This window comes from Cyprinodon tularosa, unplaced genomic scaffold (assembly GCF_016077235.1).
Source record: "Cyprinodon tularosa strain WSP-4 unplaced genomic scaffold, ASM1607723v1 ctg1330, whole genome shotgun sequence".
NCBI classification, from domain to species: Eukaryota; Metazoa; Chordata; class Actinopteri; order Cyprinodontiformes; family Cyprinodontidae; genus Cyprinodon; species Cyprinodon tularosa.
The window spans coordinates 34,946-48,538 of NW_024038149.1; the positions used below are offsets into that span (position 1 = coordinate 34,946).

General features: G+C 41.8%; 3 gene segments (V, D, J or C); all 3 read left to right on the forward strand.

Moving 5' to 3' along the window:
* The first annotated feature begins 6,153 nt into the window (after positions 1-6,153).
* Positions 6,154-7,024, forward strand: LOC119778437. The segment is given in 2 exon segments: positions 6,154-6,297; positions 6,573-7,024. Coding segments are annotated over 2 exon segments (441 nt in total).
* A 2,614-nt stretch (positions 7,025-9,638) lies between these two features.
* Positions 9,639-10,594, forward strand: LOC119778433. The segment is given in 2 exon segments: positions 9,639-9,750; positions 9,904-10,594. Coding segments are annotated over 2 exon segments (576 nt in total).
* Positions 10,595-12,481: 1,887 nt separating this feature from the next.
* LOC119778442 lies at positions 12,482-13,103 on the forward strand. The segment is given in 2 exon segments: positions 12,482-12,539; positions 12,706-13,103. Coding segments are annotated over 2 exon segments (444 nt in total).
* Positions 13,104-13,593: the final 490 nt, after the last annotated feature.

Here is a 13,593-nt window from a genome sequence, read left to right on the forward strand (position 1 = left end):
ATGGAAATCCATGAGGTGAATAAAACATTATTTGGCCACATTATTTATAGGATGATCCGCTTAATCAAGAACCAAAAACCTTTAGTTAAATGATTCTTTACCCTCTTTGTAATAGCTAGCAGTGAATAGACATCAGGATTCCACTAAATGACTCTTGGTTATACTTGGTAATGGGAATGTAATGAGATTGTGAGGAACACATGAACACTAATGTTATAAAAGTGTTTACACTCTTAGTGAAATAAAGCTTGTTCAAGCTTCAACAACAGCTCAACAAATATACCTGTAGCATAGCGTAGCATGCAGTACATTCTGTTAGCTTGACTTTACTCATCAGTAAACACATGTTGTTGGTTCTGTCCCTAATAATGCCAGACCTGCAAACCTTTTTCCATGTCCACTTGGAAAGCTTGAGCTCCATCCAGCTGCAGCTCAGCAGTCAGGGCAGAGACCAGCGGTTCTTTGTCTCAGTCTCACAGCAGGGGTCCCCTCAGGCTCCCACCCAGGGCATGGTTCTCACCCAGTTTGGCTCTATACGTTCTGAAACTCAAGAGAAATTTGTTGCAAAAGGTCTGTTTTGTGCAGCAGTTTGGTTCTGAAAGGTTCTGACCTATCCTTGATGGTTCTGGAGATCTGGTTCCCCTGGAGCCCGCATCTCCACTGTCAGCCAAAGCAGACCCCAGCTTCCTGGGCAAGGGAGAGGAGGCAAAGAGCGCAGGAGGCAAAGAGCACAGAAAGGAAAAGAGAGGGAATCTGGTTTTCTCTGTGGTTTTCTACTGTCCTCACACAGAGGGGGATGGTGGTTGGTCACACATCTGTGACTTGCCATTTGACTTGCCTGTGGAGGCCTTGGCTGAAAACAGGGGTTGTTGCAGACATTCCACAGCTGATTCCACATCATCATGTCAAGATGAAATGGCATGATCATGGCATTTGGCACAACAATTTTAATTTAGGTGCCAAACTTTTCTACAATTCATTATATGACAGCAGTACAACCATAGTTTGTAATAATCATAGGCGGATCTACTGGGGTGGCATAGGGTGGCAACTGCCACCCTAAATGACAGCCTTGCCACCCCTGCTGCCACCCCAGTTAGCTGTAGGGGTGGCGAGGCTTATAAATTATGGATAATTTGAGAATTGCGACCGCTACTTTCCAATGTCGGACTGCAGTGAATGCAGCATGAGATGACGCGGGAGCGACTGAGACTGATTAGTTTCGAAAACCGAGCGGAGCAAAGCGAGGGAGCCAGGGGTGATGGGGAGAGGAGACACAGGATGAAACAGGTCAAAACTGTTTAACTATCCATCGAGAAATTAAATCATAATGAAAGCACAATGTTGCTAGCATAGCTGCAATGCTGATTTTGAGATGATAAAAATCAGGTTGCAGAGCGTTATTTCTCTATCTATGATGTTAGTTAGGCCTGACGTCTCAGGCTCATAAAGACATATTTGCGGTCAACTATGACAGAAAATAGACGATCAAGTTTGGTTGCACTCAAATCAAAACGCACAAAGGCATTGGATCTAAATAAATTAGTGAAGCATTTTGCTGAGCAACATGGAAATCGCCGCAGTCAGCTGTTATAGTCATGTTAACTTTATGTTTTGCTCTCTGGTGAGCCTTTACAGAGCTGCTACATTTTGTTTTGGCACCTGAGAAAATCTGATATTTCCTTCAATAAAACCAAAAGTGTTAAAAGTAAATTTAAAAATGTGATGCTGGTGTAAATCCTGCTTAATATGAAGCGGTGTTGTTGTTTCTTTTTTTGTATATATAGTATGAAACTATCCAGAAATGACCTGTATGAACCTACTCAAAATGTTTTGTACTTTTACAGATTGGAAGCAAAATGTATTTTTATGTCTTTTCAGATTTGTGGAGATTTTGATGTAACAAACAGTACCTGCCTTTTTGTTGATTTGTTGATACAGCAGCTCTATCTACAGCATATTTACATGCATGAAATGTCCCTTTCATGTTGCCGTAACTGCTGTATGTCAAGTTACTGAGGAACAAATGGGGTAAATGTGTGTTCAGAGTAAACATTACATGGATGTCTGGAACCTTGTTTGGGTGCCTTGACCCATTTATTTCTACTGTGTAGTTCTGCCCACTTTAGTCCAGCTCAGTCCATAGATCTCTGATGGGTACGTTTTTCTTTCTATAGTTTCTTCTTGTGCAAATGCTGCAAAGCTGCCTCTCTGACAGTCAATCTCACACATCTGCGACTCAGCACCTGTGTCTTACTTTAATACCTTTCCTGTGATAATGCCCCTCTAGAAGTAGTGTTATCATTCTTCTATCTCCTATTAGGTGAGATCTCATTGTACGATGTATTTCTAATATGAACTGCTTCACATGAAACACATATTGTACATGCTATTCTCACCAAACTGTGATAACTAGGATTAAATTCAGTGTAAACAAATGCCATATGTTGCCACCCCTCAAAAATTCCTGCCCCCCTCTCGCCACCCCATAAATATTTTTCTAGATCCGCCCCTGGTAATAATCATTGGTACTCCAAAACACAAAGGAAGACATGTCTCTTAATTTCTCCCCTTCATTTTTTATTTACATGAAGATTACTGCAGGTCAGAAAAAGCATCAGTCAGTACTACGAAGGCATTTAAAAAAAAGAAAAAAGTAAAAAAAAAAAAGAAAAAAAAAAGGGAAGCTGTAAATTTGCTAAGTAGGAGGAAGAGGAGCTGAGAGCTTCAGGGAGGAGCTGAGCTGTTACTGAACTATAGAAGAGACACAAACTTCCACATTCAACACAGTTCAAACATTAACTCTGATCATCATGCTGTCTTTGCTCACATCTGGATTTACTCTGCTGGTTCTGCTTGTAGGAACAGGTTAGTTGGAGTCAAAAAACACCAAAATCTTTTCTTTTCTTCACTTCTTTAATTTCCTTTCCTCCTTCAGGTGTAAACTGTCAGCAACTCACTGCAGCAAAGACTGAGGAGTTCACTTTAGAGGGCGGCTCTGTTTCTCTGTCCTGCAGTTACACCAAAGGTTCTGTGCAATTTTTGTTCTGGTATCGACAATATCCTGGAAAACACCCAGAGTTCTTGAAGTCTCATTCACCCTTTGGGGGAGAAGAACATCTAGACAGACTGAAATTTGAAGGAAACGAAGACAAAATGAGCATGACCATCTCCTCTGCTGAGCTGTCTGACTCTGCTGTGTACTACTGTGCTGCGACGCCCACAGTGACAGGAAACACAAGAACTCTGTACAAGAACCTGCAATACTTTACAACATCCTCTAGAGGGCCTCACACCCCAGTGAACTAACTGGTTTAATAGTGACAGTGAGACAGAATCATTGTTTATCCCTCCCTCTGCTTGCTACATGAAGGAACATTGATCTTCTGCAGTGTGGCATCTTCAGGAAAAGAGGCCACACAGGAAAAGGCCAGTGGGCTGTTTACTCAGCTGGGATTTATCATTAAAAATTCAGTACATAGAATATTCAAAATGCTTTACATGATTCAGATAATAAAATAGAACAATAATAAAACCAGAAGAAAATCACAAACATCCATAAAAGAAATCAAAAAGTTGGATCCCAACCTTAAACTAATGATAATTTAATTAACAGTTAAAGGCAGCTAAAAAAAAATGGGTTTTTAACTGTGACTTTAACAAACTCAGGCTTTCAGCACTTTTCCAGTCTGCAGGGAGTTTGTTCCAGAGGCGTGGAGCATAGCTGCTGCTTCTCCATGTTTGGTTTTAGTTCTGGGTGGACAGAATAGGCTGATTGGTCTGGGAGGTTGATCCACTGACATCAGATCCATTATGGATTGAGGTGCTGATCCATTCAGTGATTTCTAGACTAATAGAAGGATTTTAAAGTCTATTTTCTGAGCTACAGGGAGCCAGTGGAACCACACTGATGTGCTCTACTTTCTTAGTTCTAATGAAAACACAGGCAGTAGCTTTTTGGATCAACTGCAGCTGTCTGAAGGACACCTAAAAACTTGACCTGCATAGTCAGCTGGCTTCACAATTGGCTGTGAACCACTTCAGTGAGAGCTGTAGATCACGCCCTGATGAAGCCAACAGAACCACATCATTTGCAAATAACAGAGATGAAATCCTAAGGCCACCAACACCGATCCCCTCAACACCTTGGCTGCGCCTAGAAATTCTGTCCATAAAAGTTATGAACAGAATCTGTGACAAAGAGAAACCTTGGTAGAGTCCAACCCTCACCTGAAATGACTCCGACTCACTGCCAGCAATACGGACCAGGCTCTGACACCAGTCATATAGAGACCTAACAGCCCTTATTAAAGGGCCCGGTACTCCATACTCCCGGAGTACCCCCCACAGGTTCCCCCGAGGGACACAGTCAAATGCCTTCTCCAGATCCACAAAACACATGTAGACTGGTTGGGCAAACTCCCATGCACCCTCCAGAATCCTGCTGAGGGTGTAGAGCTGATCCAGTGTTCCACGGCCAGGAAAAATCACACTGCTCCTCCTGAATCCAAGATTCGACTGTCCGACAGACCCTCCTTTCCAAAACCCTAGAATAGACCGTACCAGGGAGGCTTAAGAGTGTGATTCCTCTGTAGTTGGAACACACTCTCTGGTTTCCTTTTTTAAATAGAGGGACCACCACCCTGCCAATCCAGAGGAACCACCCCTGATATCCACGCAATGTTGCAGAGCTGTATTAACTAACATCCAGCATGAAGATAAAAGCAACCTCAATTAGAAAACTTCAGCTAGAAGGGCACAAGGTATCCAGTAGTGAAGGAAACAGGCATACAGACACAAGGCAAGGCAAGGTAAGGCAAATTTATTTATATAGCACAATTCAGTACAAAGACAATGCAAAGTGCTTTACATGATTAAAATATAGGAAAATAAAACAGAATCAAAGCAAGTAGGAAAAAATAAATAAATAAAATTAAATAAAAAATGGAGAAACAAAAAACAACATTAAAAACAGTTGGACTAAAGAAAATACGAAAGTTGAACTAATTATGTTTTAGTTGAACTGTTTAACTAGAACAGTGGAAGGCGATCCTAAACAAATGTGTTTTTAGTCTTGATTTAAAGGAACTCAGGCTTTCCGCACTTTTACCGTTTTCTGGAAGTTTGTTCCAGATAAGTGGAGCATAGGAACTAAATGCTGCTTCTCCATGTTTAGTTCTGGTTCTAGGTCTGCAGAGCAGGCTGGAGCCAGAAGACCTGAGTGGTCTGGAGGGTTGATACACTGATAGCAAGTCTGTGATGTATTTAGGTGCTAAGCTATTCAGAGATTTATAGACTAACAGAAGTATTTTAAAGTCTATTCTCTGAGATACAGGGAGCCAGTGGAAGGACTTTAGAACTGGGGTGATGTGCTCTACTTTCTTAGTCTTAGTGAGGACACGGGCAGCAGCGTTCTGGATCAGCTGCAGCTGTCTGATCCACTTTTTAGGCAGACCTGTGAAAACACTGCTGCAGTAATCAATTCGACTAAAAATAAATGCATGAATTAGTTTTTCCAGATCATGCTGAGACATTAGTCCTTTAATCCTGGAAATGTTCTTCAGGTGATAGAAAGCCGACCTTTTAATTGTCTTTAAATGCTTTTGGAGGTTCAAGTCTGAATCCAGCACTACACCTGGATTTCGGGCAGTCTTTGCAGGAGAGGGTGAGATGTTCTGACATAGATGAATAGGCAGACACAGGTATAAGTAGGCTGGTTAACAGGTGAGCTAAGTGGGAACAGGTGGAGATAATCTATAGGGGGGCTGGAGGCAGATTGAGCTGTTATGATAACTGCTGGTGGCTAAATAGTGACAGGCTGAAAAGAAGTCCAAATCCAAATTAAACAGAACCATAACTATGACAAAGACAGACTTGGCCAAGTGGCTGACTACAGCATGACTTAAAATCTAGGCCACTTTTAAGAGAAACCTGTCAGGTCTGACTGTATCTGACCCACCAACAAGCTGCTGTAGTCCTGGTTATTGACATTCTATAAATGAATATCAGAGACAGAACTCCTAACTACTAAATAACATACTAAACTCAGCAAAGCTGTTATATGCTAAATGCCACTGTTCAGCTTCACCTTCTAGCTCCAGCAGAGGGCGCCATCATCCAGTAGGCGGAGCTCTCCTTGTGCTCTGTGTTCCAGCATTGTGTCAATAATAAGTGTTGCTGTGAAGAGAACAATAGTCAGACTGAATGTTGAACATCAGCTAGTTTCTCCTGCTGATTTAAACCTTGTTGGACAGATGGAACATTGGCTGTGGATTATTCTAGCTGCTCTTTTCTTTGGTAAGATAGAAAGCTCAACATGTTTCCTCTTCAAACACTTGAACACATTACTGAGCTCTACATGAAGAGCTTTAATGTTCATTCTACAGAAAATCAGAGCAGATCATTTCTGCTGCCATTTGTTACCTTGTAGAAACACCTGATATGGTTCAAAGTGACAATGATCAGAGAAAATTACACCTACTTTACACTGCATAGAAATCCTTATTTTGTTTCATTTAATCAATCATCTTTATTGATTCATCTCTTCCTCTGCATGTTCTGTTCTTCCTCAGAGTGTAAAGGAAACTCAGTGACGCAGACAGAAGGACATGTTGCTGCTGCTGAAGGACAATCTGTGACTCTGGGATGTATTTTTGAAACCACTGACACATATCCATATCTTTTCTGGTACCAGCAAAAGGAAGGCAGTTCTCCAACCTATATGCTGAAGCGTGACCCAGGAACTGCAGAGAATGATCCAAAGTTCAGCATAAACAGATTTAATGCTGATCTCAACACAGAGAAACAAAAGAAATCAGTAAATCTGACGATCCAGGATCTCCGTCTGTCAGACTCTGCTGTGTACTACTGTGCTCTGAGGCCCACAGTGACAGGAAACACCAGAACTCTGTACAAGAACCTGCAGAGCAAAGACAATATAGTACTGCACTATGACCACTTGAGGGCGTAATTTATTTAAACTATGTATAACTTTCTAGGATTTAGTGCACATCTTTACCTTTTGTTATGCACTAATGATGATTATTAGCATTGCACTGCATTGTAATTCTTTATAATTAATCTATAAAAAATATTTAAGTAAACTCCAAGGCTACCGTATTTTCACGACTATAAGGCGCACTTAAACGTCTTTTTTTTTCCCTCAAAATGTGCGGTGCGCCCTATGTGTGTTGTAACTGCGACTTTTGAGACCACCTCATTGAGGAGATGATGAAAGAGTGGCTGAATGTAAGGAGACCAGGTGGTTTTTTTCCACTCATCACCATCGCTGTTAATATGTAACTCCATGCGTGCCCATCTCACAGCTGATGTGAAAAACATGGTGAAACAAATTAACGCTGTGCTCGCTGTTCAACCGCTCGACATCGGTGTGAACCGGACCCAGCAGGCGCAGCAGAAGCAGCCAGTTTACATGCAAAGTCAATGGTTGACGCGCGTATAGGTGCAGCAAAAGGTCCCGCAGCTTGTTTTGAGCAGCAGGCGCAGCGCGTCGGGAGCGTTTAAGCATCTGACGCACCGCCAACGCGCTGCTGCTGCTCGAGATGGAAAAATTGAAGTTTTGCTGCTGGAAGCGCCGCATCAACCAATCAGAGAAGCTGATCTGGGAGCTGACAGTGAGACAGACACATCGCTCTGATGACATATGATACTAAAGCAAATGAAAAGGGCTGGATGGATGATGAGATGATGAAAGCGTGGCTGAGGGAGGTGTATGTGAGGAGACCAGGTGGTTTTTTCCACGCATCACCATCGCTGCGTGCCCATCTCACAGCCGAAGAGAAAAACAGGATGAATCAAATGAACGCTGTGCTCGCCGTTATCTCGGGGGTCTGACAAAGGAACTTCAACTGCTCGACATCGGTGTGAAGCGGCCGTTCAAAGTAAGGCTGCGAGCGGCGTGGGAGCGATGGATGACAGACGGAGACCACAGTTTCAGGAAAAGTGGAAGGCAGCGCCGGGCAAGTTACGCCACCGTTTGCGGATGGATTGTAGATGCTTGGACTAACGTGTCTGCTGGCTCTGTTGTTCCAGCTTTCGCAAAAGCCGGCATTATTTCTGAGGAGCCGCCCGAAATGGAAAGTGACTGACAGCGAAGAAGGGGAAACTGGCATGTCTGATTTAGCGCAGCTGTTTAATTCAGAAGCAGAGGATGATGACTTTGATGGGTTTGATTAATACTTTGTAATAAGTACATGAATAAAGCACAATCATACTCAGTTTTGCTCCCGCTGTATTTTTCTCCCTGAAAACTTAATTCAACAGCAGCCTCTGGGCGCGTCTCCTCCTCTTCACCGCGGTGGCTGGCAGGTGTTTTTTCATCTAAATAATCTAAATCTTGCAGCTATATTTGCTGTGATCAGTGTGAATTAAGTAGTTTTAATATGTTTTTAAGTGAGAAAGTCACCCTGAAAACTTCATAATTGCAGTCAGTTCATCCAGATTATCATCCTGCCTATACTATTTCTGTCGGAGCCGCTCAGACCCCCACATACCAGCGGTACAGCGACAGTAGAAATCCCTTCAACAGCAGCCTCTAGGCTGGGCAGCCTCCGGGTTCACAGCGGCGGCTGGCAGGTGTTTTTCATCTAAATAATTTAAACTGCAGGCACCAGGATACCGGTAATAAAAGCGAACAAATTCCGTCGACAGGTTTCAGGATTTTAAGTTAATTTAGGAGTGATCACAGCGCTGTGTCATCTGTCTCACGGCCAGCTGCCAGGTTTGATTAATACTTTGTAATAAATACATGAATAAAGCACAGTCATACTCAGTTTTGCCCCCACTGTATTTTTAAATACGCAGTAGAGGTATTTAAAGGTAGTAGAGGACATGTACCTGTATATAAAAAACGCGCCCTATAGTCCGGTGCGCCTTATGTGTGTGTTAAATACAGAAATGGCACATATAACTGAGACTGCGCCTTTTAGTACGGTGCGCCTTATGGTCGTGAAAATAAGGTAATCTGTTTTTCACAGTATCATCAGACCTCACAGAAACAGAGAGAATGTTGAGCTTTATCTTTGGCTGTGTGTGTGCGTGGGTGTAGCCCTCAGAGTAAGGATCATTTTTTTAATTTCACCAGCAAATTGCGGGCCAGTTGTTGTAAAGTGAGGACATTTTGCTGGTCCTCACAAGCTACTTTGCTAATGGTTAGGTTTAGGGCTGAGGTGCTAGTTGCATTAGGGTTTGGGTTAGGGTGAGCTATGCTTTGGTAGTGTTTAGGTTTAGGATTAGTTTAGGGTTTTCCGTGCAGCAGTTCCGGTTTGACTGACATCATCCATGTTGATTTTTGTTGCATAAGGATGTCCCAAGGGTGACTCCTATCCGGGTTCAGCACAGTAATCCAGAGTACCTTGCTTACCCACAATAGAGTTTCTATTGTTGATCCAATGAAAGAAACAGGAGCAGTGATCAGAATCAATCCAACCATCTGCAGCCTCAACTGCTTCTTCAGGGTCACAAATACTCTGACTGACTAAATATAGTTCTAGGAGAAAAGGAGACAGTAAAATGTTTTCTCTGACTCCTCCCCCCACTGCTGGTTTCAGCCAATGAGATGGTTTGTGTTTGCTGCACTAAAAGCAGCTTGATGTTGAGGAGAAGGTCTGTGCACCAGATAAGCTTCTTAGTCTTTATTCTGCTGCAGTGGAACAACTTTGTTCCTCTGCTGTCTGACTCTACCTGAAAACATGTTACTTTACTTCTTGCTGCTTTTCTCTCTCTGCATAGGTGAGTGTTAGAGCACAGAGAAAAGCTTTACTCTGATTTTCTCTATGAACCTTATTGTGATCACATGAGGAGCACAGAGTAAAGAACCTCTGCTGAGTCTCTTCATGTTTGAATCTCCTGCAGACTAACTGACATTAATGACTCCTTTTACAGCCATGGGCTCCATGAACACCATCACACAGGAACAGAGGGAACAAGCTGTTTCAGAGGGAAGAAGCACCAGTTTGAGCTGTGAATATACTGGTTCTATCTACAATATCCAGTGGTACCGACAGCAGGAGAGATCCAGACCAGAGTTCCTGCTCTACATGACAGAGGCAGGACAGATTCATCCATCTGGTTCAGAGTTTTCGGTGTACATCAACAAAACGGTGAAACAATCGAAGCTGCTGATCTCCTCTGCAGCACTGTCAGACTCTGCTGTGTACCACTGTGCTCTGGAGCCCACAGTGACAGGAAACCCCAGAACTCTGTACAAAAACCTGCAATACTTCAAAACCTCCACTAGAGGACCCCAAACATCCATTTGTAGGTCCACAAGGTGTACAGTAGCTCCATCCCCTTTAGTCTGCTGTCACAGTGACCACACCAACCAGAATCCTAAAAAATATTTTGCTTTTTCTTCTGGAGTTTATTTGGATAATTTGCGCCCAAACATGTTCATCTCTGGGACAGAACCTGTTTCCTAATTGTTAATGTGAAGAATACTTTAATACCCAACTGCATGTGTGGTCTTTTCAGCAGCACAAAGGACGATGTATTTGGCCCCAGAATGTTGAGTCCTCAGAGGGCTCCCTAATCTCAGGAGTTCACAAGCTTTTATAGAGGTAATGACATCTGAATATCTAGGCCAAGCCGGAGGGACGTGGTTCCATTCCATAGGAGCAGCTCCCCAAAATACTGCCCGTTCCAGCTTAGTTTTCTCATTGGTCCACTTTAATTCTTCATCCAGCGATTTATGCCTTATATTTTTCTACAGTTGGGAGACTAGAGTCACTTCTTTTTATCTCTCTGTATCCCCACAACATTATTTCCTCATAGTCTAGTATTAATTTGCATTTTTTGTAATCTTAACAGACCCAAAGTTTTTAAGTTTTTTCCACATACCACATGCACACCAATGTGTCTTTTTTTATTAAGTAAATGTAGACATCTGTTGATAGATATTCCCAAAAAATGCTACCAGTGGTTATTTGTTTTTTTTCTATTATCATTAAATACACAAACATCACCATGACTATTATCTTTTGGATTTTTATTTTTTGTTTTGTTTAATCGAGAGAGAAACATCTGTATCAGAGAGAAATAGCCTAAAAAAAAAATTAGCAGGAAATGTCAGAGATCAAGTTGACCGATGTCACAATAATTGGTATTGCATTAACAAAACTGTATTGTTCAATCACTAGACTATATAGCACTAAAAATGTCCAATAAATATGTGATAGGTGATTTTTTACAGGGCGTCCAAGGAGCACAGGAGGCGGATGTAGATGAGATTTGGTAGATGCCAAGAAGGGGAGGACAGCATGCTGAATGTGGTGGCTGGAGTGAAGCGGTGGGGTTTTAAGGCGGAACAGGTTTTTTTAGAGAAAGAGTCCTCAAATTTGGGATGTGCACAGGGTGCAAAAGTATTGAGGCTTGTATTGATGATATAAGTGCTGACATTTCAGATGTTGAGTGTGTGCTTTGCCACATGAGTGATTTTGGAAATCAAGAATATACAGACCCTTTTCAAAAAGATAGAATATCATGGAAATTTTTTTATATTTTTATAATTTGTTATATTTCTATAATTGAATAGAATTTCATAGATTATATATTAATTGTTACATAACTCAAATATTCCTTTTATTTATCTACTTTAAATTGAGCTTCCAGATTTGAAAAATATCATATGAAATATGGTTCTTTATAAACTAGGCCTATATGTGAATCTTCAATATTCTGTTGGGAGTCCCGTTGCCTTAATAACTGCCTTGATGCACCATGGCATTGAGCCAATCAGCCTGTGGCATTAACTGGGAGTTATAGAAGCCCAGATATCCTTGATGCTTTCTGCATTGATTCTTTAGAATACTCCATAGATTCTTAATGGGGTTTGGTTCTATCGACTTGGCTGTCCAGTCAAATATTGTGATGGGCATTAAACCAGGTTGTGGTGCTTCTGGCAGTATGGGCAGGGCCAAGTCCTGCTGGAAGATGAAAGCTGCATTTCTATACAGATTCTTTGGACAATGAATGACTGCCCTGTAGAAATTGTGCTACACCTTGGGTTTATGAAAGCAGTCTATACCAACACCTGCATGGAACATTGCACCCTAAATCATGACTGACTGGATATTTCACCTCAAATGGCTTATTGTCTGTTTCTGACCACTCTTCATCCAAACCCTTTGACCTTGATTCCCAAATGAAAGGATTTTTTGCTTTCACCAAAAAAGAGGAACTTGGGCCACAGTCCAAGAGTAGAAACCTCCACCTTGACTTAGTTCTACATTGGTTCAGGTTCAGAAGTAGAGGAATACTGTTAAAGAACATGGAAGCACAGAAGAAGAAGAGTATATATTAGCCCTATGGTGATCTTTTCCGCCCTGCACTTGGTACTTTTGCATGAAGCTTTACGTTTCTATGCAACAGTGGGAGGAGCTGAGATCTTCAAGGGGGATCTAAGCTTCTACTGAACTTCAGAAAAGACACAAACTCTCACATTAAATTCAGTTCAGAACAAACATTGTCGGACAACATGGACTATTATGGACTTTCTTTGCTCATTGCCTCACTTCTAGCAGGTCAGAATTATTCTCGCTAAAATGTTTGAATAACTTAATGCTAAAAAGTGTAACTAAGATGTTTACAGCTATTTGTTCCTTCAGTTTTTTTAAACTGCTAATCATGTTTAAAAGTTTGACTATGAAACATCTGTAAGTTAATATATGCTCAAATGTCTTTCTGTAGGTGCCAACTGTAATCAACTGACTCCACATGAGAAGGAAGTTTCCAGTTTAGAGGAAACTTCTGTTACCCTGAGCTACAAGTTTTCTGGACAAGCAGCTGCTACTGATTATTTCTTCTGGTATCGACAATATCCTGGAAAACCTCCAGAGTTCCTGATCTCGTACTCTGGAACAGGACGAAAAATGTTGGATCCCGTTCCTGGTTTTTCCTTTAAAGTGAGTGATGATAAAACACAGATGGACCTGCTGATCTCCTCTGCTGCAGTGACAGACTCTGCCATGTACTACTGTGCTCTGCAGCCCACAGTGGCAGGAAACGCCAGAACTCTGTACAAGAACCTGCAATATTCTGCAACATTCACTAGAGGGCCTCACACACTGTTAAAAGCAGATTGTTGACTCATATGACTGATGACAAAGAAAACAGAGGAATAAGGCAATGAAGATTAGAATCAGATCTTCTGTGGAAGCTACAAGCATGGTGGTGGTTTCATGTTAAGGGAAGGTTCTACTTCCTTTGGTTCTAGTGCTCTTGCACATGATGTCACTGTACTTTACCATGACATGCTGCACATTGATGTCTTGGCTAAGGGGAAAGAAAAGTAATGTGGAATTATTTTGCCTTTTATTTTTTACCTTTGTTCCCAACCAAACTGGGATAATTTCCTACTGAGACATCACCTTATCTCCACTCTTGTTATGGGTATATGTTTTTTAATATTCAATCTAATAACCTTCAGGCTGTCATATGATTTACTGTTGACACACGCCCACCTGGTTGTTTGTTAGGAAATGGCCAGGAAGTAGAGTCATAGTTTAAAACACCTCTCTGCAGCTTCTTTACTGTTACCCACTCATTACTTCATCCAGACAGTGTCTTGCCCATTAC